The 14,693-nt window shown below is 42.9% G+C and overlaps 1 protein-coding gene across 1 annotated transcript; it reads left to right on the top strand.

Moving 5' to 3' along the window:
• Positions 1-8,356: 8,356 nt before the first annotated feature.
• Positions 8,357-8,666, top strand: TMEM14A (transmembrane protein 14A; the record flags this gene model as incomplete). Its single annotated transcript, XM_080916034.1, is given in 3 exon segments — positions 8,357-8,377; positions 8,381-8,505; positions 8,507-8,666. Coding segments are annotated over 3 exon segments (306 nt in total).
• Positions 8,667-14,693: the final 6,027 nt, after the last annotated feature.

Below are 14,693 nucleotides of genomic sequence, written 5' to 3'. Positions count from 1 at the left end.
ACCTGGTAGTTTTATTTTTTTTAAGATAGAGCATTGCAAGGATGTGAGAAAGTGACACACCCGTGGATCTTTCTCCCGTGTGGGGACTTTTCCACTTTTGAGTGTCAGTGGCAGATACAAAGAAAGCACGGGGCTTTTCCTGCCATACACATTAGATGCTGCCTGGAGCCCAGGGCTTGCTAACCACACTGAGTGTGAACAGATGCCCACACTGGAGAACAAGCTTGTGCTCTCCCCTGCTAATTGGGCCCTACTGCAACCTAGAGAAACAACTGGGTGCCTTCCATCAAAACAGTTTCTTTTTAGTCAATATTATACACCACAGGAAGTACAAGATGGATTCCCGAAGGTTTACTGTTTCCCAGCCTTTTAGCAAGATACTCCCCGAAGTGCTCCTGAGGGCACACACCACCACAGAGCGATTTCACTTCACCCTGTGCACATTACACTCGCTGCTGCACTTGAACATGCCCCTGGCATCGGCGCTCAACTACAGCCACACAGGAACACGGGGACCACTGTACCTTATGTGAGGAGCCGGATCCCTGAGATCTGCTGGATTTCAGAACATCTGATTCAGTTAGAAGGTTACTCAGTGCCGGGCCATCTTTATGTAGTACTTGACTACTGGGAGATTAGTCAGTGGAACCTGTAGTTCTATGGTTTGACAGTAGAGGGGGAGACAGTTACAGTCACATGACATGGGACAGAGAGCATCCTGGGCTTATCCCTGTAAGCTAGTCAGCCTTGGTTATTCAGAGTTAAACTTTGCATTGCTTGGGGGGGAAAAAGCACAATACAGATCTGTTCAGAAGGGCCATTGTCTTCTGGTGCTATAATCCTGTGTATGTGTTCAGAGTGTCCTTTTCTGTGGTACTAGGTAGGTAAAGGGTAGGGCGCTAAATTCAAAGACACGAGAGTAATATTTAAATCTCTCTATCCTCACGAGAGCAGAGACTTTGAAATGCAGGGAGTTTTTTTTTTCAAGTATTTCTATTGAGTAAGCCAATAATAAATACCCAGTTTACCTTGTACTAGACAATTCTGTACAACTCCTCATGTCTTCATTTCCTCGACTTTGTGTTAGAACGAAGTGTTTGGCTCTGAACACTAGTTTAACCTCTGGGTCTAATTATGAGAGAATCGTTTGGCACTGAAGCCTGGTCTTTGCTCTGTGCGTATCTCATTGAAACAAAACACCCAAGAGCCTTATCCAGCTGCATTTAGGATTCTCCACGTCTCTCCAACCAAGGAAAATGCTTAAACATTATTACATTTCATGTTGATTGTTGGGAACTCTTCAAACAGTAAGCCTTGCGTTCAGTCAAGTAAACCAAGCTATCAAAACCAACACCATCACTTTCTAAAGGTCTGAAAATATCCATGAGCCTTGTGTGGACCCTACTGTCCCCTGTTCTTGTATTTGCTGTGTTTCTCCAATAAATGCTGATGACGGAGCATGTGGCTTGAAAACAAGAGGGATAAATGTCAGCGTTCAAGGTTTGAACCATGACAACTCATCGCAACGTAGGAAAATAAGTTTGAGACTTCCCTCAGCCTGCCAACCTGGGATAAGATAGACCGTCGCTGTTGCCTTTGAGATGGTCTCACCTCACTGTGTAGCCCGGATTGACCTCCTGAGCGCTGGGGTTGCAGGTGTGTGTTACCATGCCTACCCAACCAGAACAGGAGGTGATGACAGCACCTTTTCTTTGCCCGTTAAGATGCAGACCTGACCCATTATCTGTGTTTTTGTGAGCCCGTGCTCCTGTTGTAGATGTCTAGAAATGTAGAACACTTGTGAAATACACGTTTTTTCTGAACCTTCCCAATGGGAATGGAGTGCTCTAAGACTTCAGCTTTGAGCTCTTCCACCAGGTATGAAAAAGGAAGTCTCCTCCCCCCAGTTCCTCCTGAGCTAATGTGACTATCTTTTGGGTTGCTGGCACCACAGGAAGCAGGTTTTTGCTGGGGCCAGAAGGCTGGCTGAGAGTCAACTTGAAATCTCTGGGCAGGTTTGTGGCCATCAATTCCTTGCTGTGTTGCCGGCGCCCCCTTGTGGAAGGATGTCATGTCTGCAATGCAAATTCCACTTTAAAAATGTTTTTTTCAAGGTTTCGCTAAAGTTTATTTGTTGGGCTTTTTGTTGTTGCAGTTATTGTTCAGTTTTTGGGGGTTTGGGGGTTGTTCGTTTTGTTTTTTGCCAAAAGTTGAAATTTTCATGGGAAAGAAGATATTTAAAGACATTCTCATCCTTCCCAAAGGGAACGCGCTCAGAATCTGGATCGAAGAAAGTTTGAAAGTTATGTTTACCTCTTGTGTAACAATCATTCGTGTCTGGTCCAAAGCTACAGACTTTATTTACTTCAAAACCCAAAGTTATCTGTCTCAGTCTTATTTATGTGCTAGAACTCATCCTTTTATTTGTAATTGAAAGGTCTTACCTTGTTAAAATATTATAAACATATTTTAAACTGTTAATGTTTTGGTTTTATAATATAAAGTTGATTGAAAAATCAAGCCGGTCTTAACACACTCTTAACTATAGTTGTAAGGAAGTGTGGGAAGGAATTTCTTTTGTGTTGTTTTATTGGTTGGTTGGTTGGTTGGTTGGTTGGTTGGTTGGTTGGAGACAGGGTTTCTTTGTCTAGCCCTGGCTGTCCTGGAACTCACTCTGTAGACTAGGCTGGCCTTGAACTCAGAGAATGCACTGCCTCTGCCTCCTGAGTGCTGGGACTAAAGGCATGTGCCACCACCGCCTGGTGAGAAGGAATGTCTTAATAAAGGAGTTTACATGTCTAAATCAAATATAAGTTATATGCGTTGTGCTGGAACCTTTTCTATGTTTGTGTATAGAGATGTCTGATATTGTTTTTAATGCCATTGTGTTGCAATAATTTAGCTCCTTTGACTCATTTGACAAAACTCATCTTATATGAAAAAGGACTCTTGACTTAGATATCTGTACACTGAAAATCATGTCAGAGGTACCCAAAGATAAGTTTTTATACAGATAGACACCTAGTAAGCGCTGGTTTATTACCCACTAACTTCCTGTACTAGGTTCTCAATGAATCATGAATCAAGAGTGGGTGACTGTAGAATTATTTTAAACAGTTCTTTGAATGAGAAGAAACTATAAGCTAATCTAGTTGCCAAGTGGGAATTCCTTATTTAATTTACCTCCTATGCAATGATTAAGGCTGTGAAATGTATGGTTAATAAGTTACAGTATATTCACAAAAGAAATGTCTTTCCAAGGTGTGAGAAGCAGCCAGTCGCGTTCTTTTGGAAATTTACTATACTGTTTCAATGTGTTAAGTGCCTTGTTGTAAAGTAAAATTTTAAGTCTAGAATTCATTATTTTCCTGACCTATATTTTTCATTATGATTATCTACTATGTGCTGTTGTAATCATTTTATTAAATGCTTACATTTTAATCAAATATATGAGTTTCAGTTTTTCCTTCTATCCACTAATATCTTTTACATTTTAAAAATTGTGTGTGTGTGTGTGTGTGTGTGTGTGTGTGTGTGTGTGTGTGTGTGTGTGTAAAGATCAGAAGACAACTTTGTGAAGTCAGTTTGGTCCTTCCACCTCTATGTGGACTCTTAGAACCAGTCTCAGGTCCCCAAGCTTGCACAGGAGGCTCCCTTACCCACTAAGGATCTCATAGCATCTTAATCACGTGGAATTTAAGCTGAAGTCTTGTTTTCATTGTTGGTTTAAGGGGAATTTTCCTTTGTTTGGAAATATACTTTTCATGCTTGTGAAAACATTCTAGGAGGGATGTAAGAATCTTGTAGGCATACGTTTGGGGCTGCTTTATTTGGTTCTTTTACCTTTCTACTCTTCTCCACCCCAATCCTTTCCAGTCCCCAACACTAGGTAGGAGATAAATAAGGTTAGAGAGTAAAAGGGCGTAGAGCTCTTTAGACTACTTCCTGCTGATTGGGGGCATTGAGTTCCCTCTGGCAAATTGAATCTTTGTCATTAGAACATCTCCAACCAAAAATCCAGCAATAGCAGCAGCAGCAGCAGCCACCACAGGCCCTCTCGGGGCTTTGGAATTTATACCTTCTCAAGAGTTCCCAGAATTCCAAGCATAAATTATCTGCAGCTGACAAAAACCATGTCCCTCCTAGAGGATGAGACAAATCATAGTTAACAGCTGTGGACAATCTGAATCAGCCCATATGCCACACCTGGGATTAAAGCAAAAAACATTTATGTAACATAACTGAAATCAAAATTTCCACTACAAAATATGACTTCTTTACTTGAATTTATTTAATTGGCAATTAGAACTAATTTTTGTTTCTATTCAGAAGAGTGTATGTATACTTGATTTCTGACCTACAAATGTCTAAAACGGTATCTGCCTAATAAATCACGGTGATGTTGGCAGCCTTTCAAAATAGGTGTCGGCTTCCTTTCCATTTGGAAGATATGTTGTTTGGGTTTTACAGTATATATTAAGAATGTGGGGAGTGGGAATGGCTGGAGAGATGGCTCAGCAGTTAAGAGCACCAGCTCCTCTTCCAGAAGACCCAGGTTCAATTCCCAGAACTGATGATCACATAGGGTCTGTCTTAACTGAAATGACTCTTCCTTCCCTCCTCCTCTTCCTCCTCTGTAACTCCAGGGCCAAGAGCTCTAACACCCTTACACAGATACACATGCAAGAACACCAGTGCACATAAAATTTAAAAACACTAAGCGTTACTTTCTTCAAATACCATTTTTGAAATAAGGATAAACTTCAATTAAAGGAACTATAAGTAAACTAAAATGTATTGTTTTCCCTACCAATAAATTTTATGGCTAAAAAATTAGAACAATCGTGGGTGGAAAAGAAAAATCAGTTATACAATCCAAGACTGTGATTATTGTTGTTCACAGAAACAAGCTCGCTAGTCCCCCAATACAAGGAGGTTCTTTTCTGTCCCGCCAGCTCTGCAGGAAATGTCCCAGCAGGAACCCCAGCCTAATGACCTCGGCTGGACCTCTAGTCACACCCAAAGCAGGTTTCAGAAGGTTGCCTTTTGGACTCCCTGATGAAGTTGAAATAAAACTTAGTAAAAGCAGCCCAATGGGATGAGGGGAGCTAGGTAAGAGATAGGGCTCAGAGATGGGGTTGCCGGGTGTGGTACAGCCTTTATCCCTGTGCTGTTTGAGAGTGATGGAGCAAAGATCCACAGAGATCCTGTGCCATACCTGCCAGGGTGGCTGGGAAGCTCGTCCCGGTGACGACCATCCTCTTCAGATCACAAGCTGCTTAGCAGCCTCCCTCTTAGCCTGTGCCTATCTAGAATGTGTGGTACTGATTCGAGTTGTCTGCTGACCTAGGTGCAGTCCAGAGCTTCCACTAACGGCCCATCGGCACCTTTGTTTTCTTGGTAGGAAGCTCCTGGTGGGCTTCCTGTGAAAGCATCAAGTTCTCCCAGCGCCAAGATGCGCTCGGTGGACAGGGACTGTTCTGAACCCCCCTGCTCTCTTCTTAAGCTGCCTCCACTGCTGAGCCAAAAGGAGGATTCCCCTGCTATCTGTGTGCAAGACTCCTGAGCAATAGCAAACTTAAAATGAAACGAGAGTGGTCACAGACAAGTTGGTTGTGATCCATGCTTGGTGACAGGCTTGTATTTCAGTTACTGATTTTAGAGTCAGGGTGTAGTAGTGTGCCTGAGAAAAGTCCCCGCTAGTGTCACTGGCAGATTTGTACAACCCATATCCACCACACTGGGAGGTGGAACAGTCGCTTCTTTGCCTGTTTTCGCAGGGAGCTCAGCTCCACTGTTAAGGGTGTTCTGTTCAGAGATCGTTCTGAGCATAGACTCACAAAGAGCCTTCCTTCACTCCAGATAATCAATGTCCTCCGGTTTAGAAGTGATGGAACGCTGTGATGACATTCAGCTTCCTTGACATTTTTATCTTCCGAGAGATAGGAAGGCAGAAAACCTAGCTTTATTCACTCAGTACCTGAGTGTCGGCATGTGATAGATAAAGCCCTGCGGTTGAGATGCAGAGCCAACTCACCTATAACTACTGTGGTGGTTTGAATGAGATGTTCTCCAGCTTGGGCATTAGAATCCATGACCCCCAGTCGGTGGTGTTGGGAGAGGCTTAGGGGGTGTGGCTTTATTGGAGCTGAAACACGGCTTTGAGAGTTAAAGGTGTGCATTTCTAGTTCACTCACTGCTTCATGCTTGCAGTTCAAGATGAGCCCTCAGCTTTCTGTTCCTGCTTCCATGCCTGCTGCTTGGCCCCATGTTTCCACTTGACATATTCTTACCCCTCTGGAACTGTCAAACAGTTAAATCCTTTCTTCTCTAAGTTGCCTGGGCTATGATGTTGTTGCACAGCAACAGAAAAAGAACAAACACAGCTGCCAAGTCTTGAAAAGTTCAGATCACTAACCAGCAGTGGGGTCCAGGAAACCGGAAGGGAATTATTTCTATGGGCAAACCGTCACCGGGTTTTACATTGGCTCCTTTTTAACATTTTAGTAGGTCTACAGTTAGGCTTAGATTTTGTTTCATCCAAATGTATCTTACCCTGGGTCCTCAGCATCCCTCTTAGCATCGATTTGCTGGGCATGACAGGAACGCAAGGTTCAGAGTTTACTCAGTGAATGCAAACAATATTTATGTGGCATCCACCTTGACTTCCTCGGGTGTCACCATGGAACTTGGGGGACTATGGAATCCAAAGCAACCACGCCCACATGGGCTGCTATATTGTCCATGCACTATAAAGCCCTTTGTCTCTGACCCAGGAATCTTTACTAACCTGCTTGGATTTTAAGCAGTCTCAGATACTTCACCAACATGACAGCTAACCTTTCGTCTCCTTCTAACAAAACACATTGAAATATCAGAAGCATAAAGCTGGGAAGAGTAATGAATTGCACACCAGGGTGGGCGCCTGCAAAGTGAACATTTGATTCAAACGTAGCATATTAGTGATGCGTAGCATTTTATACATAGTCTCTGATACTTAGTCTTTAGTTTTCCCAAAACTGGGACACAAGAGAGTCAAGAAAGGGGGGGGACATAACCAAACTTCAAGAGATTTGGGTCCAAGAATCTCCAAAGAGTGACACCCCAGATTCCGTATGCAAAAGGAAAGAGCATTTGTTTGGCTGAATTTCCAGTATGTAGTGGTTACCCAATTTGGGAACGGAGACCTCTAGTGGACTTGCAGGCCAGCTTTTATTGTCAGCGGAATTCCAGGGAGGGGTGTGTGCCCTTTTACCTTGACTGGTTAGCTCTGTCTCTAGAGGTCTGACTGATTCTATAATTCCCAGGGGGTTGCTTACTCATTCTAGCTACCTGTTCTTAGGAGGGGACAGATGGCACGGTGCTTTCAGATGGATGCCCATGGCTGTGGTCAGCTGACCACAGGTTCCTGGATCTGGGGTTCTCATTTCTGGGAAACATAAACTCAGGCCTAGTCTCCCAAACTGCCCATTTGCAGCCTGTCATGGAGCTAGTCTGGCCCTGCCTAACTCCATCCTTGATTGTGTCTCCACTGACTTCGGTTTGCTACTTTCTTGTCATAATTTCCAAAGCCATACCCACAGCTTGTTTATCAAAGCCACAACTGGCTACATTTCAAAGGAAGACCTTTGGCTCCTTGTGCAAAATGGACTTGAACTCACAAGCTGTTCAGAATAAAGCTGCTGTCAATCACGATGCCTTAAGTTCAAACTCAGCATTTCCAAAGGCCCCTCTTCCTACCATTTCCACAGTTTTGAATGCCAATCTGATACAAAGGTGGGTTGTTCCCACTGTATTTTTTTTTTCAGAAACTTCTAGAAAAGTGAGAAGTTCCTAGTGTAGAATGTTTTCTAATAAATGAGAACTGTTGATTTTATTAACGTAAGCAGGGCCTCACCCTAGCCCTGTTGCATTTGGCCATGGACAAGTTGCCATTTTACCCTACTCTCTACCACTTGAAGCTGTCTGGTGTCACACTAGAAGCTAGGTCACTGTATCTCACTGCTAAACAGTGAGCTGACCTGAAAGACGAACACTAAAGATGGTGGCCATTCTCCACCTGTCTAAAGGTTAATTACATCAAAGATACTTAAGCTCAAAGGTAGAAATGGGTGTTAAGGGTCATACTGCACCACAACAGCTTTCCCACAAATGAGGTAGTGAGAAGCTATTTAAAACACCATTGCCTGGGGCTGGAGAGATGGTTCAGAGGTTAAGAGCACTGGCTGCTCTTCCAGAGGTTCTGAGTTCAATTCCCAGCCACCACATGGTGGCTCATAACTATTAGAAATGGATCTGATGCCCTCCCATTACCTTCCCGGAGGTGGCATGTGGTGGTAGACTAGCATCCTTACCAATGAACCTGATTGGTTTTGGTTAGGCAGCCATTGTGACAGTTGGAAGTATTTTGCGATATAAACGAAGAGATGGAGTTCCATCTTTGATTGCTGGGCTTTCTGTCGGACTTTTTGCTGGCTATGGAGCCTACAGTGTCTCCAACGACAAATGGGGTCAAAGTGTTATTGTTTACAGCTTTCTTCCTGGCCACCATAATGGGTGTGAGATTTAAGAGGTCCAGGAAAGTAATGCCTGCTGGTCTAGTTGCAGGCTTAAGCCTCATGATGATCCCGAGGCTTGTCCTGCTGCTGCTTAAGCATCCAGAGTAGCCGAGAGCCAAACTCCCATCATGCTCCTGTGCCTGGCAGAGTGGGTTTTTGCATTGAGGTGATCAATTTAAATACACAGAAAATGTCTTATATTGAAATGAAATATTGTCTCCCTAATATGTAAAAATAATTGCCAATGTTTATCTGTTTCTCCCTGCGACACCTTTTTATTTAATGTACACATTTTAGATTTGTTTAGTATTTGTTAATACTGGTATTTAATGAATTGTTATATGCTCATTTGCTTTGTCTCATTTTATATCTGGTAAGTGGTAACTGGCTATTATCTGCTTTTGACAGTCCCAGACACTAAGACTAAAAATAAGTTAAATGAGTTTAAGTTAACTGCAACCTTTCAGACAGTGGGATTCCTAGAGTGGGCCACAGAGAGTGTTGATGTCACTTTGTGCATTAGGGGTTTTAGTTGTATTGTTGGGGTGGGTAGGCTGTGCATAGAAGAAATTCTATTGTCAGTACATCAGCATCTTGGCAGAATGTACGCAGTGTTCAAATAAAATGCATCGTATGTTTTTAAAAAGTGTCCCAAGTCAACACCAATAAGATAACAAGTCAAAGCTGGAGAAAGAACCTGAATAGCTACCTACAAAACAGTCATAAGTGGCCCAAAAGTACATAAAAGATAATAAACATCAACAACCATCAGAAACATGTAACTCAAAGCTATAGTGAAGATGGAGCTGTAGCTACCTGAGAGGTAGAAGAACATTTGCCTGGTAGGTATGCACAGAGCACAGTATGAGCTGAAAATACTATCAGCAGGCAGATGATTGGTCAGATAAAGTTTGAAATTCTGCTAACCATTGACTGAAATGTATATGTGTATATGTATGTGTATGATGTGTGTGTGTGTGTGTGTGTGTGTGTGTGTGTGTGTGTGTGTATGAATGAATCTACCCACCCATGAGTGAGTAAATAATAGCTTGGAGGCCCGGTGCTGCCTTTTTCTGGCTCTGCCTCTTTGTATAATATTTAGCTGAACTCTAACCATGGTCATTCCCCTATGTGTGGTTAGTGGCTGCTTTCCCACTCTGTGTTGAGAACTACATACATTTTGACAGTCTGTATGGCCTCCAAAGTTGATACTTTCCATTTGAGCATTTACAAGTAAAGGCTACTGACTCCTGAGCCATATGTATATGTGTGTGTGTGTGTGTGTGTGTGTGTGTGTTAAAAATGACTTATGGGAGAACAGCATGAAAAATGTCAAATTGTAGGAGCCATAGCCAAGATGCCAAGCATCACAGCCGGTTGGGTAACAGACCCTGAGAGGCAAGAAAGAAAGGCTGTCCAGTGTGATTTAGTTAGCAAACCTCTGAAGTCTGATGCTGAGCAGTTTGTTTTTAACATATTTTAAGCACCACGCATCTTTGGAAAGGAGTTTCTACCGGGCAATTATCACAACAGATTTAAGGCACAACTAAACCAATCAAAGCTCCTTTACAAAGTACACATCTTTTGTAAAAAGTACCTGTGACCTCTTCCACAAAAATACTGATAGAGAAACAATGCTCAGGATAATGGTCTAGGGAGGAAGGATTTGTAATGAATAAAATGGCCGAGCTCTTTTGCAAAGTACAAGGGTCACCTTTCATAAGAATGTGTGGTTTGGGCAAGACCTGGCTCTACAGATAATCAAAGATAACTGGGCTATTAAACAGGATCCATTCCCAGCCTGGCAGATGGAAGACGAGTGTAAATCCCTTTCTTAGACAAGGAAAGCATGAATTGAATGTTGCTGGTTTCTCTAGTACTATCTGTGACCATGTGGACCTCGTGTCTTCTACCTCAACTCTTTCATTCATGTATCAACAAATATAGTAATATTGTAAATAGAAATACTTACAGCAACAACATACGTAAAATGTAATAAAATTTCCCTCTGAATAGTAAAAGATGAAAAGTATGTCCCATTTTACAGTGTCCTGTATTTTCCATTTTTCTACAAAATCTATTTTTAAAACCCATTTTAAAAATGCTTGTGATATCCTTGATCCTTGTTGACAGAAGTAGGCTTCATTCTTGGGCTCGGTGCAAGGAAGTAACATGCTTTATTGAGACAAATGCTTCGCCTTTACCTTGCAGACTTCCTTTACTGTTTGGGGTTTGATTGTCCTGACAGGAGGGGTTAACACTGAGTCCCCTGGAGAAGGAATACATAGAGCTAGGGGAATCCTGGAGTGTTTGTGTTCAACCTGTTCATTTCACCAAGTGAAAACTAGCTCAGTCGGCTGAGGGCCCTTGTAACTTCCAGATGATGGGTGGAAGGAAGAAGGGAGCAGGGGTCAGCAAGGCTTTCACAGTTAACACAAACCATTGAGCATCACCCACACAGCTGGCCAACTAAGAGTATTTAGGGGGGTTTTACTGTTTAATCACCTCCCTTTTCACTACTGACTCTATAGTAGTACATCAGATGCCATACTCTGGGTCCCCTTCTGGGTGGGTGCATCTCAGACATCAAGCCTGCCGGGTCCTCTGACCCCCTTCCATGCCACTGGTTTCTGTTTACTTTTCTATTTTACTTATGCTTAGGTTCCCATTCAGTCAAAAACATACACCAAGTAAACAGCAAGCCTGTCAAAATCCAGATCATTCCTGACGACCCTTCCCTGCCTTTCCATGGCCTGTTCTGATCCTGAGCACCTGAGTGACTTCTGCCAGCTCTGGGACTTCATCTATATGAAAGAACGCAATAGACACTCTACTTTTGATCAAGCGTTCACTCGGTGTGACAGATTTGTTGACAACCCATGCAGTTGCATGCATCATAATTTATTTCTTTTTACTACATAGGGGGAACATGTTCTTCTCTGTCCCCGCTGTCCCCAGCTGTAGGACACTTGACCTGTTTTGACTTTGGACTCAAACAAGGCATCTGACCTAATCCTGGCACAACTCTGTCCAAACAAAAGTGGACTCTCTTGCTTTTAAAACTCTACTTTTACTTGAGATTTAGGTTTTCGGGGGCGGGGACTACATGTCCTCAAGACTCATCCCAGTAAATATGTGTAGCCAGTGGTCGAGAAATGGATAAAAGTGGTACCCAGTGAAGATGGGGAGATCTATTTAGCCATCACATGAAACAATAAAGGCTACCTGTAGCAAACAGTACTTTGGCCAGGCTTAGCCTTGGGAAGTGTTGGCAGAGTTGCCAATGGTCAGTAATACCACCAGCAGATGAAAAATTACACCAAGTCTTATTAATTTTATTATAGCTTAGGTCTTAGCTTATGCTAACTCCCAGCTAGTTCATCTAACTTAATTAACCCAACTAATGCTGTCCATGTCCCTCAACATGGCTTGTGTTAACTCGCTCTCACTTCCTGTACTTCCTACCTCCTCCCTGCCCCTCTGGTGAATCTTCCCGCCTCTGTTCCTTCTCCCAGAGACCCTCTCTCAACCATTGACCATCATACCTTTATTAAGCCAGTCAGCAAGCGAGTAAGGTCACAAAACCAAACACTGGGCCAGGACTCAGCTCTCTGCTGGGAAAGCAATCAATGCCTGGATAATGTAGAGAGAACCTTGACACAATGCACTCCAGCACAGTGGCAAGCAGCAAGCACACTGAGCCCCAGGTGGGAGACCGGCCTCAGCAACTTCAGGACCAGCGACTACACAGCAGGTAGAGTGCTGATTGTTTCTTTTAGTGCCTGTATTTGGTGCAGGTGTTATAATCTCAGTTCACAGCCTGTGAAGGCATGGGAGGTTATGCATCTAAAGAAGTATGCAGAGGGTGTGTCATGGTGGCACACACCCTCATTTCCAACTCTTGGGAAGCAAAGACAGGTGGATCTCTGTGAGCTCGTGGCCAGCCTGATCTACATACCAAGTGCCAGGCCAACTAGAGCTGCATAGAAAGACCCTGACTCAAAAAAAAAAAAAAAAGAAGAAGAAGAAGAAGAAGAAGAAGAAGAAGAAGAAGAAGAAGAAGAAAAAGAAAAATTTAATACATCTATAGCCAGCATTTAAAGGAGTACATCAAAGTAAACAATAAGAACTTAGAGTGGAGCATGTGTTGAGGTAACGCCCAGTGGTGTTGTACAACTAAATAGTATTAATGGTGTTTCTGTTCCTTCTTAATCCCTGAGCCCAATCTGTTCTTGCTCACTGACCCAGAAAAGATATGCTGGGTGGCATGTACTTCTCTGAGGACTTAAAAAACGGTTGCACAATTGTGGTTTTACAAATTAAGTAACTTAACACTACCCTTGATAACTATCTTACTTAGATATTTTGCAGATAAAGTTACCAACAGCTTCAGCCAAAACCCATGTAAAACCAGAAGGATTTCAGGAGGCAACTGACTGGTTTAAATTCATATCTGGATAAAAAGCGGTCATTTTTCTGAATGCTGCCACCATCTTTCTTGCTTCCTTACCCAGGACTCTTCTGTGTTCTTTTCCTGTACTGTTTCTGGTTGTAACATTATCGATTTGTTTAAAGGGGAAGAAGTAACAGTATTGTGTGACAGTTTCCTCCAAGATTCCATCCTGTAGGAAGCTCCTTAAACAGGAAGGTAAACAACTCAAAATGGCTCCAGGAAGTCCCTGAAACTGACCAGATTCAATGGGCCCCTCCTTGCTAGCATGAACAATAAAAGGTAAAAGTCTACCATGATGCAAAAGAGCCAAGCTGCCAAGATTTCCAGTCCAGTATAGGCGCCTGGAGGAAGTAAAAAAGCTGGCTGGAAGAGGTTTAGACCAACTAAGGCACCCAAAAAAGGACATTCTCCAACCTGTTGAGCTGCCTCCACACTGCAGTGTTCTCCAGGTTCCCAGCGTTTGTGAGCTGTGATTCACGCTACGGTGATACAGTGGTCTCTTAGTCTCAGTCTACTACTCCTGTAAGTAACCCCTCACATATTAGGGTCTGCCATTCCAATAAAGCTCATGGATTCACCAAATTGGACTTCGATGTCATCACTACATTAGTCTGTTGTGGGTTCCCTGTCTGGAGAAGATGTGTGTGCTGTGTCTCCCCAGGAAAAGTCTGTCACACAACAAGCAGAAAATGTCCCTTGCCCTGGTAAGAATGTCTTGTATTTAATTGGGGGGGGGATCCATCCCTAAGAAGCTGGATGAGTTATAGTTAAGGTTTTAAATGGTACCTAGTGTTAGGAAGAACATGACTTTTTATATGAATTTATAGGGTTGCTACCAAGGGCTATAGAAAGGGTGACTCAGTGACAGGAACTTACCTCCCATGGTTCTAAAGGCCTGAAGTCAAGATCAAACTCCTTCTGGCTTCTGAGTCTGGGGCTGACTTCTTGCTGGGTCCTCAGATATCCTTTCTCCCATGCCCTAGCCCCTTCATAGTCTCCAATTACTGGATTAGGGCCCACTCACTTGACCTCCACTCACACAGCCTCATTTTTAACTTCATTACATCAGATAAAATCTTTCCTATAAATGTGGGTCATATTCTCAGGCATTGGGGGTTGGTTCTTTAATATATGAACTGGGGCATACAGGTGTAACTGGATAATTCTATCTGCCATACAAAGCTATTAATGAAAGTAAGAGAGCATTAGGGAAAGGTCATAAACACAGTTATATCTTGTACAAGAGAGCGAGGCTGTCAGTTTATAAATTAGGTCAATCTTCAACCATTCCCCAGAATTAGCTGAAGGTATGTCTATGATGGTTCTAGGAAAGATGAAGGGAGGGGCTCCCTCTGAAAGATGTTAATCTCAGTGGACGGCAGAATGTCAAGGATAAGGGAGTCCAGTTTTACTGAACAAAGTTTTTTAAAGACTGGGACAGGTATCTTAAGTCCAAAGTTGCAGCAGCCTGGGTGTTTGGTAGCTGCGAAGGGGCAGAAGATAAGGCCAACAATTGTGTCCGACAGATTCCTGCTGTACCATAAAAACAAGGAACCAAACAGTTTAAGATAATTTGTGAATTGAACTTGCCTGAAAGATAGTAGTGAGTGAATAGATAGTAGAAAGAAAGGCATAAAAAGAAGGAAATGACATATTGGGGGCTGTATCTGCCAGCAAGCAGG

The sequence above is a fragment of the Micromys minutus genome (genome assembly GCF_963924665.1).
Source record: "Micromys minutus genome assembly, chromosome: 4".
Lineage (NCBI taxonomy): Eukaryota > Metazoa > Chordata > Mammalia > Rodentia > Muridae > Micromys > Micromys minutus.
This window is presented reverse-complemented; position numbering and strand designations above follow the sequence as displayed.